This window comes from Brassica napus, chromosome A6 (assembly GCF_020379485.1).
Source record: "Brassica napus cultivar Da-Ae chromosome A6, Da-Ae, whole genome shotgun sequence".
NCBI lineage: Eukaryota > Viridiplantae > Streptophyta > Magnoliopsida > Brassicales > Brassicaceae > Brassica > Brassica napus.
The window spans coordinates 8,761,477-8,776,195 of record NC_063439.1 but is presented as its reverse complement, the minus strand read 5'-3'; the positions used below and the strand labels follow the sequence as shown (position 1 = coordinate 8,776,195).

At 35.3% G+C, this 14,719-nt stretch overlaps 1 protein-coding gene across 1 annotated transcript; it reads left to right on the top strand.

The window, feature by feature from the left end:
* Nucleotides 1–9,063: 9,063 nt before the first annotated feature.
* Nucleotides 9,064–12,936, top strand: LOC106421371 (bromodomain-containing protein 9). Its single transcript, XM_013862216.3, has 9 exons — nt 9,064–9,591; nt 10,083–10,119; nt 10,247–10,325; nt 10,421–10,466; nt 10,550–10,648; nt 11,043–11,111; nt 11,203–11,566; nt 11,652–11,800; nt 11,879–12,936. Exons 1-9 carry the CDS (start codon nt 9,157–9,159, stop codon nt 12,542–12,544), a joined length of 1,944 nt encoding a protein of 647 aa, XP_013717670.2. The 5' UTR covers nt 9,064–9,156; the 3' UTR covers nt 12,545–12,936.
* Nucleotides 12,937–14,719: the final 1,783 nt, after the last annotated feature.

The window sequence follows — 14,719 nt, the reverse complement described above, 5'->3', positions numbered from 1 at the left end:
GAATCTTCGTTTTTTTTCCCTCAAGATTTGTTATATTAATAAAAGGGCCAAGCCCAAGTTTCTCAGAAACCAACAAAAACCACAAAGGACCATTGGGCTACAAACAAGAAGGCCAAAACCCGAAAACACTAAGACGGGCTTAAGGCCCAATAACCAAACCCAGCAACTCGTAGACCCAAGAGAGAATCGGATGTCGGCCCGACTTCCATCGCGACCCGCAACATCTCCTCCTCCTCGACTACCACCGGAGAATCATCCACCGATTCACTGATCCACACCCAAGCTCTTTAACTCCTCACCTTCTTCACCGCGACCGCCAAACCTCCCAGGCGCGCCTAATCATGGAGAGAATCAATCGTGACCGAGATCTCATCCGCCAAAGTTCAAAACAAGGACCAAGGAGGGGCTTCGCACAAACATCGACCTTTCCACCGGATAGCTTCCATCGTCCTCTGACGAGAGCTCATCCAACAAACCCGAACCAACTTAACTTAACTAGAGAACGAACCAACAAAAGAAAGAAACTAAACCCTAAAATGGAGCCAGGGGACCAGAAGCCGGCAACAATGGAGCTGTAAGAGCATCCACGTTCCGGAAGCTTAGCCGACGCCACAGAGCTGAAGGAGCCTCCACAACCCGGGAACTTTAACGGCGATGCAAGAGCTGTGGAAGCCTCTACAACCCGGAACAGAAACGACGCTGAACAAGGAGATCTGACTGACCTACCTCCTCGCCGCGAATCTTCGTTTCCCTAAAACGATTTTTTAATTAGAAATATCGGTATACGACTGAATAAACAAATCGCATACAATCCCATGTATATTAATTATGGATCATGTTTTTGTAACCACGTATTATATCATTAAAATTAAAATGATTCTTAGAATTCTTTAAAAAAAATGGTTTATATATATATATTATATTTTGTATTTAACTAATTATTAAATTGATTAGTAGTGTATAGAAAAATATTTTCAATTCTTTTCTTAAATAAAAACTACTGTATTACCTAATATAATTAACATATATATGACAAATTTCACTGTCGTTAACTTTCTTTCAAAAGTCTCTGCCTCCGGCCCTGACGGGGCGTGGCGACGTCTGGAGGGCCCCCCTTCTTCTATTGTCCTTCTCGCTTTGATGTTGCCGCTTCACCAGTCTTCTTACCTTCGATATGCACATAGTCGTGGGCTATGGTTTGACGCCGATGAGTGCTCCGCTGCAGAGGTGCTTCTTCTCCGGTGGTCTCCCCATCTCTTTGTGGCTTCGGCGAGTGGGATGAGAGGCTGGTGGTGGCTGTAGTCGGTTTTTTGGGTTGGATCGAGATCAATTTTTCACTGTTTGATCTTGTCTAGCTTATCTCCGTCTGCGAGTGGGAGGATCAGAGTGGCTTCTCTGGGTCAACGGCGGTTTGCCACTACAAGTCCAGGGAGTCGTTCGGCTCGAGATCAAGTTTCTTGGTTCTCGTTGTTTCACCGAGCTCGGGTTCTCTTTATATTGGTGTGGTGTGTGTCGGTGGATCCTTCTACCACGGCGGCGGGTTGTGGGTTTGAGTCGGTTTGGTGCTCAAGCTCAGTGGCTGGCTCGCGGTTTAAAGGATGTTCGATGTCTATGCCATCTCAGTGGCCGCATGCTTCGTCTCCTCACCTCGAACCTCTTCTTCGCGGTTCGTGATATGTTTTCCCGGCTTGATAATATCTGAAGTCGGCACCTCTTGTAGGTTATGTCGAACTCGGTGGGTATCAGTTGGGAATTAGCCCTTGTTCTTCGTTCGGTCTTTGCTGGTGTAAGTGATGGCTTTAGCAGCTCTAGTTTCAGTTGGTCGGTTCTCGATGAATACAAACGTGTGGTGGTTCTCATGTCATTGACTGTCACGGCTAGCGTTAGGTCTTCGCTCACATCCCAGCACTACATGGGCTTAGTTGAGCTTCTTGTGGTGGTATGTGAGGCAATTGTTTGCAGGTTGGGCTCAGATTATGGAGTACGGAGGTTGTGGCCATTTTTACTCAGATCGACATCGAATATAGGTCGCATCCGGACAAAATAAAAGCCCGGTTTGGTTGTTGATGTTGCTGTTTGTTTAGGTCGCTGATGTTGCTGTTTTTTTTGTGGGCAGGTGCTTTGACGCTATCGACGAGCTGAGAACAGGTGTGCAATTATCTTTAAGAGTGGATTCATCGAGGAGGCAAAAAATTATCGGGTTCTGACTTTCGGTTGAACTTGGTTCATCTTTTTACGATAAGTTGGTGTGGATTTAGTCGAGCCTTGGGACTGCGGTTGTGGTAGTGTGTATGTCCTACTTTCGTTTCTAGATTGAGTCATTGTTTAGTCTATATTCTTGTTTTCTGCTTTGTGTTATCCTATGTAATTCTGTCAAAAACGAAAAATTAGTAATAATATCTTCACATTTTATGGTTATTTATTATATATTTTTATGTTTAGTTTTGGTATTTTTATTAGTTTATAATTTTTATGTAAAATTATTAAATAATCTCTTATGGAAATTATATTTTTTTTCGTGTTATAGTACCATTTTAAAATATTTTAGTATTAAATAAAAAAATTAAAATTTAAAGAACCAACATATAAATTAAAAAATCTCAACTCCAAAATAGAGTAATAGGTGAGATTACTCCATAAATGAATGGATTAACCTTAATCATTACCCAATTTTGGAGTTGAAAATGGAGTGAGATTGAAGTATATTTTACTCCAAAATGATGTTTGGAGCAGAAAATGAATTAAAGTTGCAGATGCTCGGATTCTTTCAGTCATTATCCTTTCAACACTGTTGGTAATTTCTTTTAGGTCCTTGTCCACATTCACAGCAAAAGAGGCATTTATATTTGCCATCAGAAGTTCATACTGCATACATAAGACCAAAAATGATAAAATTACTATTTCTTTATGAAAGATTTGCAAATTAACCAAAACAATAATATATATTCCACGTTTACCTTGGGATCATTTGAATTAAGCCCTTCCATAGAAAGAATATGAATGCTAAATCCTACTTCTTGTATTCGGACTTGTGCACAACCTTTACTTCTTCCAATGTACACCATTTTCTTTGAATTTATGTCGGCCACAATCAGGTGAAATACTAACCCTTCATGTACATTAACTTCATTTGCATCAACTTCATTTGCGAAGTCAAAGGGAGTTTGTGCACCCTACATTAACCAATGCAATCCTAATGAGAACCAAACATTTTACTGAAAAAGTATAAAGGAGAACAAGAACAAACCTCTAAGAAGGCAATTGTTAGCAACTCACAACCGGAAACAGAGTTTCAAGGCTTTCCATCCACAAGAAAGACTCTGTATTGCAAAGATATTCCACCGTTTCGTGCAAGCCTACCTCCAAATATCCTCCTATCTTCATCCCAAGCTGCCCCTAGTACCACTCTTTTACTCACTCAAAATAGTAAAGAAATCAAAACATTTACAAACATTAATAATAAAGAAACGGAAAATTACATTTTAAATTATGAATTTGACAAAAGTTTGCACTTTAAACTTTGGAACTCAATTGTTAACACTTTAAATAGTGAAACTTGTTTTAATAACATATTAAACATCGAAACTAACTTACTTGTTTCACATGTCAAATCTGTGAATTAATAAATCAAAATAAGTGACATGATGGTTTATTCTTTAAAAAAATATAAGTTATAAATTAAAAAAATAATAATAAGAAAAATAAAAATAAATTGTAAAAATTGATAAAAAATTAGGAAAAAAAGGAAATTTTATAAAAATCGGAAAAATAAAAAATTAGAAAATTAAAACATTAAAAAATTTAAAAAATTAAAAATTTAAAAAATTAAATAATTAAATAATTAAAAAAATTAAAAAATGACTCCTTCTGTTCCTAAATATAAAATGTTTAGGTAGAAACATACATATTAAGAAAACTACTTTTTGTCTAGAAAACATCATTAAAACTATAAATTAATTGTATTCAATCAATTACAAAATAGACTATTAAAATATGATTGGGTACACAGTTTTTAATAAAGTAAAAAATCTAGGAAAATAAAAATATCTTATATATTGAAACATCAAAAAATTGTAAAACATCTTACATTTAGGAACAGAGGAAGTAAAAAATTTAAAAAAAATAAAAAAAATTAAAATTAAAAAATGAAAAAATGAAAAAAAAAATAAAATTGAAAATGAAAAATAGTTTAGAAAAATCATAAAAATAATTTTTAAATTTTAATATTCAACAAAAAATTTTAAAATTCTATTGTATCTCGTACTATCTTTTTACAGTGATATGATTAAAGTTGTCAACATCACCGTTATGTCAAACCGAACCAAAAAATTTCAACTGCCTTGTTGGGTCTATATCTTTAGGATGCCCATGCCTACCTAAACACCAAAGAGATTTGGGTTCATGTACCTTTTCATTTTCAACTTTTAGTTTTTTTTTTTTAATTTTTATTTTATTTTATTTGTAATACAGATTTTTTAATCAATTTTTTACTTTTCTTTTTCTAATTTCTAAATTTTTATTTTTTTTCCCTGATTTGTTTTGTGTTTTTCGAATTTTTATCAATTTTTAGAATTTATTTTGAATTTTTATCTAATTTTTTTATTAATTAAAATAATTTTAAATATATATTTTTAAAGAATAAATCACCACGTCATCTATTTTGACATATTAATGAACAGTACCGATCATAATTTTAACATGTGAAACAAGTAAATTAGTTCAATTTTTAATATGTTATTGAAACAAATTTCACTGTTTAAAATGTTAAAAATGTTAGCAGTTGAGTTCCAATGGTTAAAGTACAAAATTTTGCCAACTTCATGATTAAAAATGCAATTTTCTGGTAAAGAAACTTGTGGTAAAAAAATGTTGACGAACGCCAGCTTGCCTTCGTGCCCAAGTTAGTCGGTTTGAGAGCATGGAAACAATATCCATATTTTTCTTTGAAGGATTATTAAGTTTCTGATGTTTGTAATGCACACCTTCATCTCTGTTTATATAGCCGAGTGTAGAGTTACTATGGGTCTGACTGGTGACCATTCGGGAAACAAAAGGAACGAATAAAAAAGAAATGTTCAGGAATAAAATAGCAGAAATGAAAAGAAATGGTTGTTCCTTATCAATTTTATGAAGGAATAATTTTGTTCTTTAATTCTCTACAAAAAAAGAATGAAAGGAAATGAGAAGGAATTATTATTCCTTGTGAATGGTGATTTTTTCTAGGAACGTTAGGGAATGCATTATTTCTCGCCGTTCCCTGGTCACCATTTATACCCTATGGTTTTTGATTTGCTTCTTCAAGTTCTCTATGCGCTTAAATATAAGTTGTTTAGTGTCTTTGTCAAACTTACGAATATTTTCCTAAGGATGAGTCATTTGGGTGTGTAAGAGCAGCACCTCCATCAGTTAGAATTCTTCAAAGTTTCTAAAGTAAAAATAATAATATTATTATAATTATTCATTTATGTTTCATTTTAAAAAAAAAATCAAATAAAACATTTCTTTTCTCTTAAGCAATGACATATGTACTTTGATTAGATAGACAGTTTCTTAAATCCTTTGAGTTTAGAACTTTTGTTGTTTCTCTTTCTTAAATTTTCTATATTTTTTTAATGATTAGGACTTCTCTTCATACTGCTGTTGAAAGTGTTCTAATATTTTAGAAATACATGTATAGTTCTACAAATATACAAAGTGGCACACAAGTTTGCTATTTAATATTCTTCTTATTTAGTAGGAAAAATGATAGCCAGCTATTTGAAGTATTGGTCACCACATAGCTAACCATGCAAAGTAAAGAAATGCACACTCAACTACACGAAATATATGTTATGCATACTAACATCCCTAAATTTTATATTGTTATGTAGCCAACATCATTAACTTAATTTAATTAGTGAAAAATCGTCACGTGAACGTCATAAATGGTAACACCATATGATTAGATGTTTGGTTAGTTCTAAACTGCCCCACCTGGCCGAAATTAAAATAAAAACCGACCTAGTCGTTTGATCTCTTCATATCCATTACTAAAACCGGGTTTCCCTACCTTCTGCTACTCAAATTCCATATGAAGGAAATTGACAGTGCCAATTACTTCATTTATTTGTTTCTTCTTCTCTTAGATTTCAACTCGTGCTTCAAGCAAAGCCCTCTTTGGCCAACCATTGACTTTTTTTCATTAAGCCACTCACAGTAGGAACAATGATTATTCCTTTCTTTCTAGTGACACAACAAAACATGTTACAACTCATCCCATTACTAGTAAAACATCTCAAAAATCATTTGTTCGATCTACACCTTGTATAATTTGTACCCAAAAAAATTTGTACTAAATTCTTGTCTGTCCAAGCCGTGAAAATATTTCCTGGCAACCGATAAGCACACAATTTGCGACCACCATAACCTTTGTTCCTACTGTGTTCTTGATGATCCCGATTTTAGATCTATCTATCAAACGACCAGTCAATTAACCACATCTCATCTCACAATCGAGCAAAAACCAAACATGTCTCTAATGGGTTCAACGAATCTTACATGTTTAACTCTGTGGAATAGTGTCCCTTCATTTTTATTTGTTTTGATTTTGGGTCTCTGGTTTTCTTCGACGTTGAGGATGAAGAAGAATAAATCACTCGGATCAGATCATATTTGATTGGATTGTGTCATATATTTTTTTAATTTGGATAGATATCAGGTTTTAGTTGTGGCCCAATAACACTCTTCTTTTAAAAATTGGTTGGGTTTTATTTCAATTGGGACGTGTGGGTCAGTTTCAAACTAACCAAACAGCTAATCACACGGCATTACCATCTCCGACGTCCATGTGACGATTTCCTACTAATTAAATTAATCGAATGATGTTGGCTACATAAAACCATAAAATTCAGGGATATTAGCATGCATAACATATACTTCGTGTACTTGAGTGTGTATTTACTTACTTTGCATGGTTAGCCATGTGGTGGCCAATACTTCAAGTAGCTGGCTATCATTTTTCCTATTTAGTATTCTGTTCCATAGTTAATTATCCTGATTTAGTAATGGTGAGTGGGAACACTTAAAATATCGTGCAAGTCTCGAATCCGAGTAATGTTTGGTTCTAGTTTAACAAAATCTCGCACACGAGTAATATTCTTCTTATTTAGTATTATGTTTCATATGATAACACCAAACATTTTCTAATCTGTCACGCAAGTCTCGAATCCGAGTAATGTTTAGTTCTAGTTCATTGTATTTTTTTTTACCAATGAATAATGATCTAAATCAAGGAAAGTTTAAACCTACTATTTTCCTAACGAGAGTCTTGGTGAGCCAAAAGCAGCTTAATAATATTCACACAAAAAATCAAATGTTAATAAAATCTTTACTTATTAGTGAATTGAAGCTAAAGGTAGTCAAAGCTCAATAAAATTTACACCAGGCTAAAACACTACCAAAATCTCTAATGACACGTCATTGGTTGTTATACGATTAGAGAAATATTCGATTAAACAAGAATTTTTTACATTAAGATGCACTTTATCACTTTTCAATTACATCCAAGGCCACAATGCACTTGTAAACACTTTCTCGTAGGACCTACAGAGAGAATACATATTTGCTCTTAATGAGAATAAAATGAGATCTTTCTTAGACAAGAGGAAAGATAAAATGTGTTTCTTTATTATTGTTTAGTATACTTCTTAATATTTTGTTTTTGTTTATTTTTAAATTAAAAATACATATAGCAAATTTTGTTGATATAGTAAATTATATATTTTTATTCTCTATAATTTGCTATCCAATTTGATATATTTTTTGTTATATTTTAAAATATGTACTTGTACACATATTCAATGATTGTGTTATGGATGAGTGATATGTGTATGTTTGAAAAACATGGATAACTACATGTACAATATAAGCATGTAACAACACATGGGATGGGTGTGGGAAGATAAGCGTTGACGGGCAAACATGAACGGCTATTTGTGGACGAGTAAGATTATGATTAAAATTCAAAATTCAGCATACTACATATCTCGTGGTGGATGACTGTGACGAGCTCGAATCACGACGATGTTGAGCTCATAACCAATGGTGGCTCACCGGAAAGATGAGCTGACTCGTTTTGACCAGGGGTTTTGGAGGAAGAGATGACTCCTTTTAACTTTTTGGTTTGTTTAGCTTTGCTTTCATCACTCAAGCTTGTTTTTTTTCTCCACATGTGCGTGGTAGTTATTGGTTTGAAGTTATTAATTTGTTCATCCTTGAGATTGTGGACACATTGGCATCCGTATCACAGTCTTTCAATATGTTACATTTTTTATATCTATGTTTAGTGTTTTGAGTTACTACTCTATCCACCACATCAAGCTTCAATTCCCCATCTACAAATTTAAGAGATCTCTCTTGTTCTTTATTCATGGTTATGTTAGCGTCTATATCCACAACATAATCAATTTTTTTTTGTCCCTATTCAAAGACAAATATTATTGTTGGAGTTGTGTCCTTAAGCTCAACTATTGTCGAGCTTGCTCTAATGAAGCTTCATGAATTTTTACACTCATCTCCGTCCATGCATTACCCGTCCACGCATCATCCGTCTACGCATCACCCGTCCATGTATCATCCGTCCATGCATCATCCGTCCATGCATCAAATGTCTATTAAGGGTAAAGATGTCTACAGTTTATTGCTGGCCCATAATAAAATATTTTACATGTAAGAAGTGACTCTGAATGTAAAGAAAAGTCAAAAAATGATATAGAGAGTAATCAACTCATTAAACAACTAGCTAGCTAGCATATGACTGAATAGAAGATGAGAGAGAGAGAGTTTTTCTTTGATCAAAAGAGAGAGAGTTCTAAAATACGATTCACCACCGGAACAACAAAATTCCCTATCAATTTCTACCAAAAGGTGTATAGCGCGCGCACAAGGTGCGCATGACATAAAAGAGTGTCACACATCCTCAAGCCTGTTTAGGCCCAGATACAGCCCACTTAGGTTACATAACCCTTTCGGCACGTGCGAGTTCACCCAAGTAATTCTCTAGTTTTAATTTCATTTTTAATTTTTTTTTTTTAAACGTAAGAAAACACGAAACCAAACGCCTGTACAGGAGAGGAGAAAGAAAGGAGAGAGGAGAGAGAATAGAGAGAGAGAGAGAGAATGGGTGAGGTAGCTGATACAATGACGAAGAAGAAGAAGAAAGGGAGGCCATCTCTTCTAGACCTTCAGAAGCGAGCTATCAAACAGCAACAATTACAACAGCAGCAGCACCACAGAAACAACCACGATGACCCTAGATCCGGTCCCCAAAACCCTAATTCTCCCAACTCCGGCACCCGATCCAAGCGCCGGAACCCTAATCCCAACGGAGTCTCTTCTTCCGGTTCCCCCTGGATCAAGGACGACGACGAGGAAGACGACGACGAGCGGCGGGAGAAGAAACACAGGCTCTTGCACGGATTAAACTCCCACTCTCATCGACATTCTCCCAATTCCCAATCAGGCGGTTCCGATCTGAACCTCGACGAGACTCCCGAGGCTTCCTTTAATAGACGGAAGATCGGTGGTGGCGGCGGCGGCGGATCTGGATTCGCGGTTCGTTTTCTAATTCGAGTTGTTAAAGCTATTAATTTAATTCTAATTTAAAAAAAAAGGAGTCGAATCTGAGAAATTAGGTTTAAATTATATAGTTGGGGATTTCGCGCGTTTATGTTGTGAGTGTTCGTTCTGTCTTCTGCTTCAAGTATAAAGAGATGATGAGTTTGACTGTGTCTTGATTTTGATTGGTGGATAATTTGTATTTCAGCTTTTTCCCTAATTTATTTTCCCTTTTTTTTTTGTGTTGCTGTGTTTATCAGTTTTTATTCTCGTTTTAATATGAATATTAAATTCTCTGATTTATGGTATTTAATCGAATTAAAGATGCCTCTGCACTGAAACCTTCATGTGTCTCTTAGTTATACTTTCAATTTACATGGAGCATATCTACTTGTTTTTTTCTATGATTTACGGGAGAAAGCTCACATTTTTAGTGGATTCTTGGAGTTGATGATGATGATGACGATCTGTTTGATAATTCTCTGCAGGGAGAAAAGGCTTCGAAAGCGACAGACATTCTTCAAGGTACCCGTATAAAGACCCCCTTTTTATTTTCAATTTATTTAATTTATCTGATGATTCGTACGTACGAGGATAAAAAGGGGAGATTTTGCTGATGATTAATTTTAAAACTTCATTGACATGTGGACAGGCTCTCCCGTGGAGTCTGGCCCCACTACTCCTTTGCCGGACAAAAAGTTGTTGGTGTTCATCCTCGATAGACTTCAAAAGTATTTTCATTTCCTTTCTCTCTGGCATAGTCTCATTATTTTGTATTTTGGTTAATGCTTTTGTTTGATCGATGTTGTTTTACAAACACTTGTAGGAAAGATACTTATGGCGTTTACTCAGATCCAGTTGATCCTGAAGAGGTGACTGTCTGCCCCTTCTGTTAAACGTTTCAAGCTCATTAATGTTCTGTTTGTCTTATCTCTGTTTGGTGTGTGTGTTACAGCTTCCTGATTATCATGAGATTATCACGAATCCTATGGACTTTAGCACAGTGCGGAAGAAACTAGACTCTGGAGCATATGCCAGTTTAGAACAATTTGAGGTCAGTCTTGTACTCTGAGAGCATTGGACGACTCTTTACTTCTAACTTCCTATAGGGTCCTATCTTTGACTCTTTCGAGTTAGTTTGTTTTTAGCTTGTGCTAAAAGATTATGTTGTGGCATCGTCATTTTAAAATTTTCTTATAGCTTCTTATGGTTTATGGAGAGCCAACGCATGATGTTGTTTGGCGTGCATGTTATATGTAGCGTAGGGTAGAGACCTAAGGATGTTTCAAAAGTTGTGTTCCACTCGTAGTAACTATTAATCTGTTTAGAGTCAAATTTGCCTCCTATATTGATTACATTGGAAATTCGTGTGGAGGTTGGTGTTGGAACAGCTCTTTTGTTTCCTTTTTTCTGATAAATGTCCCTTCTGGCCCTGTTCCTGTTTGCAGGGAGATGTGTTTTTAATATGTTCAAATGCAATGGAATACAATTCATCAGACACTGTATATTATCGACAGGTATGTCTTAAATTTTCATCTCCTTTTTTTTTCCTTCTGATATATCGTGTGGTTCCATGTTTCTGAAATAGCGCTTCGTTTTGGCTTGTAGGCGAGGGCTATACAAGAACTGGCTAAAAAGGACTTTGAGAATTTAAGGCAAGACAGTGACGATGAAGAACCACAAAGCCAACAAGAACAACAACAGCAGCAGCAGCAGCAGCCAAAAGTTGCCAGAAGAGGCCGTCCTCCCAAGAAACAGCCTGAACCATCTTCCATTGACCGTACTGCTTCTGAAATTTCAGCTGATGCGCTCATTCCTGGAGGAGATAGCTCTAATAAGTTTTCTGGTGCTTATAATCTAAGAAAGACTCCTCCTTCAAACAAGTTCCGTCAAGCAGAAACATCAGTTAGGATCAATCATAACAGTGAAACCCAAAGTGGCTGGTCTGTTGATTGGGAGAATGAGTTTCCACGTAAAACATCTCTACCTTTGCTCTCATACCTTCTTTCAAACATTTTTATGCCAAATATAAAATCATCTTCTCTGTTTCTCTGCAGCTTCGGTTGTGAAGGCGGTTAACAAGTATGGGATGAAACATTTCAATGTCGATGATAACAGACGCGATACCTACAACCACCTATCAACTTCTACACAGGAGCCTTCGGTTTTGACAACGCTTGAAGACGAGTTAAAACAGTTGATTCCAGTACGCTATCATCAATCCTATTATATCCTTCTTTAGGGTGAAACAAGAGTCTGACCATTTGTTTTCCTTATTCATTAGGTTGGGCTGAACACTGAGTACGGTTACGCGAGGAGTCTAGCACGATACGCTGCGAATCTCGGTCCTGTTGCTTGGAAAATTGCATCAAAGAGAATCGGAACCGCGTTGCCCCCTGGAGTTAAATTTGGTCCAGGTTGGGTTGGAGACAACCCTTCAGGAACTGAAGAGGATGATTCTCAAAAACAAACCTTGCTGGGAAAGCAAAAGTGTTCTAATGACTTGGCGTCTGATGATCATTCGAACAGAATCCTTTCGCCAGCCGCTTCAGTCTCGAGCGCTTTCATAGGAAACAGACATTCTTCTTCTGCTCAAGGAATCGAAGAGACTGCACCTTCTCGTGTCTTGGTTTCTGAGTTCCCATCATCGTCCTCCTCTCGACAGGCAGGACCGCTGATCAAACCTGAGAGCAGCAACCGCGGCTTCAGTGGATTCAGCCATAGCCCAAGTCCGATGATTGGAGTCACGAGTCAGCAACAACCAAACTCAACCACCGAGGCCGTACCGGGCTCGCAACAGCAAGGGTTGTTGTTTCCTTATAACAAACAGGAGTTCCACCGGTTTCCACCGGATCTTAACGCTAGGATTGTATCGCCAAACTCTCCCGGGGCCAACCAGCAGACTAGTTCGTCCTCGTCGCAGCATCCTGATCTGGCATTACAGCTATGAGAAGATGAATGGATCTGTTTGGAAGACCAAGGATGAGAAAAAGAAAGAGGCACTTTCCAAAGGCTATCTCAGCCAATGTATTTTCAGGGATGAAAATCACTTGTGGGAAAGGTCATGGCCTTTTTGTTGTGGCATGAAAATATAAGGGACAAGTCTCGCTATTGTACAGATTGTTGCAACATCCATATTTTTTAGTGGTAAAAGAGAAAAAAAAGAAGAAAATGAAAATCACAAGAGTCTGTCTCTCAAGCTGTAGAATGGTTTGTAGTTTTAAACTTTTACAGTATTTTTCCAATATGGTGATGTTGTAAGCGCTCTTAAACCTTGGCCATATAAAGGAAGATGAAAGGAAAGGTCTTCACTCTTCGGCATTCGATTTTTTGGAAGTATTATCATCAGTTTCTTTCTTGTAACTTGTATATGACTGACTATGCATGATTTGTTTAGGGGTTATTTGTGAAATAACCAAACAAAAAAACAAAATTAGTCTTTTTAGAGAGATGGTAGAGAGAGATAGGAAGAAAAAGGGGGAGAGAATGAGAATTTGGTTAGTTGTGAATTTTGGTTTTTTTTTAGCTATTGGGTGCAATTTCTCATTTGTTTATTAGTGTATATACTGAGTGATTGATGTTTTAGATTTGCTATTGTATTTGAAAGATTAATGTTTTGGAGTGTAGTTATTGTACTTATCTTTAAAACAAACATCAAATAAAATATAAAAATATGAATAGTGAAACTTTATTGGTAAAGCCAAAAAGTGATAATAAATAATTTATTTCTTGTTTTTAATATGTGTGAAATAGTCAAAACATCAAACATTTATATCTAAAGAAAGTACATTATTAATCACAAAAGTATTACTCTTTCCGTTTCATTTTAAATGTCATTTTGGGTTTGTGCATACAGTTTAATAAAATAACTAATTTTGTATATTTTCTATATAAAAACATAATTGTCAATATATTTAATCATATTTTAACCAATAGAAAAATAAGTTGCTGAAAAAATTAATAAATTTTGCATTAAAAATTAAAAATCGAAAACTACGCTTATTTTGTAACGTATAAAATTCTCTACAACTACACTTGTACCCCTCGTTAAAGGTGTTGACTTATTTGTTTGTTCGGAGTGCTTTCTTAGTTGAAATTCAATTATGTGAAGAGGGGCCGACGCATCACGGGACTTGCATGAACGTATTGTTTGTTTCATGGTTATCCTTCTCCAAGTCTTATTTATTTTCCTCCGATGGAACCATAGGTCTGTATATCCACCTAGCACCTAGTTTAGTTTTTTTTATCATATGAAATTGTTGTCTCGACTCTGGAGTGTAGATTCTATATACATGTTTGGGGGTAGTTTTTATTTTTTACTTGAAAATAGGTCAAACAAGTATCAAAATTATAATATCCAGAACTGCAGATATCAATTATATGGTATAATTATATTCGCACAGTACGTCACAGATTCTTCACGGAACAGCTCTATCGTGTTTAAATAGCGTCGAGCATGTGTAAGAGGCTGTACATATTTGAGTTTATGAGTGTGTAGACATTTTAGTTTTTTTCAATGGATAATAAATTCTAAGAAACATAATTTGTAAGGGTGAATCTATTTGAGGACCCAATCTATAGTAACTTGTCATTGGAAGTCATCAATTTGTAAGGGTGAATCTACTAGATTGCTATTTCTACAGTCTACTCTACACACGATTTGCCACTTGTTCGTCCACTTACAATAAATAAATAAACGTGCCTTAATAAAAAAGATCAGAAGAAATCCTTTATATATTAAAAGAGAATCATTGCAACTTATTTTTGTAGCCACATGTCATCACCACAATCATTCTTAAAATCTTTAGAAAAATATGTTGGTCCATATAAATATATAATAAGCTTTTTATTAAACTAACCATAAATTAATAATAAATTTTCTTCATTGTTTACTTAACTAAAATTCACAGAATTACCTAATGTGGCTAAAGTATATATGACAATTAATGATTTTGATTAATGAAGATTTGATAAAAATTAGTCTATTCTCTATTATTTTTTAAAATTTTAACTTATTAAAATAAATTAAACACCACATTAACTATATAATAAAAATTTAGATTTTTTCGTATATGTTCTATTTTTAATTTTTAAAAACAAATATAAATAACTAAAGTTGTTAAAA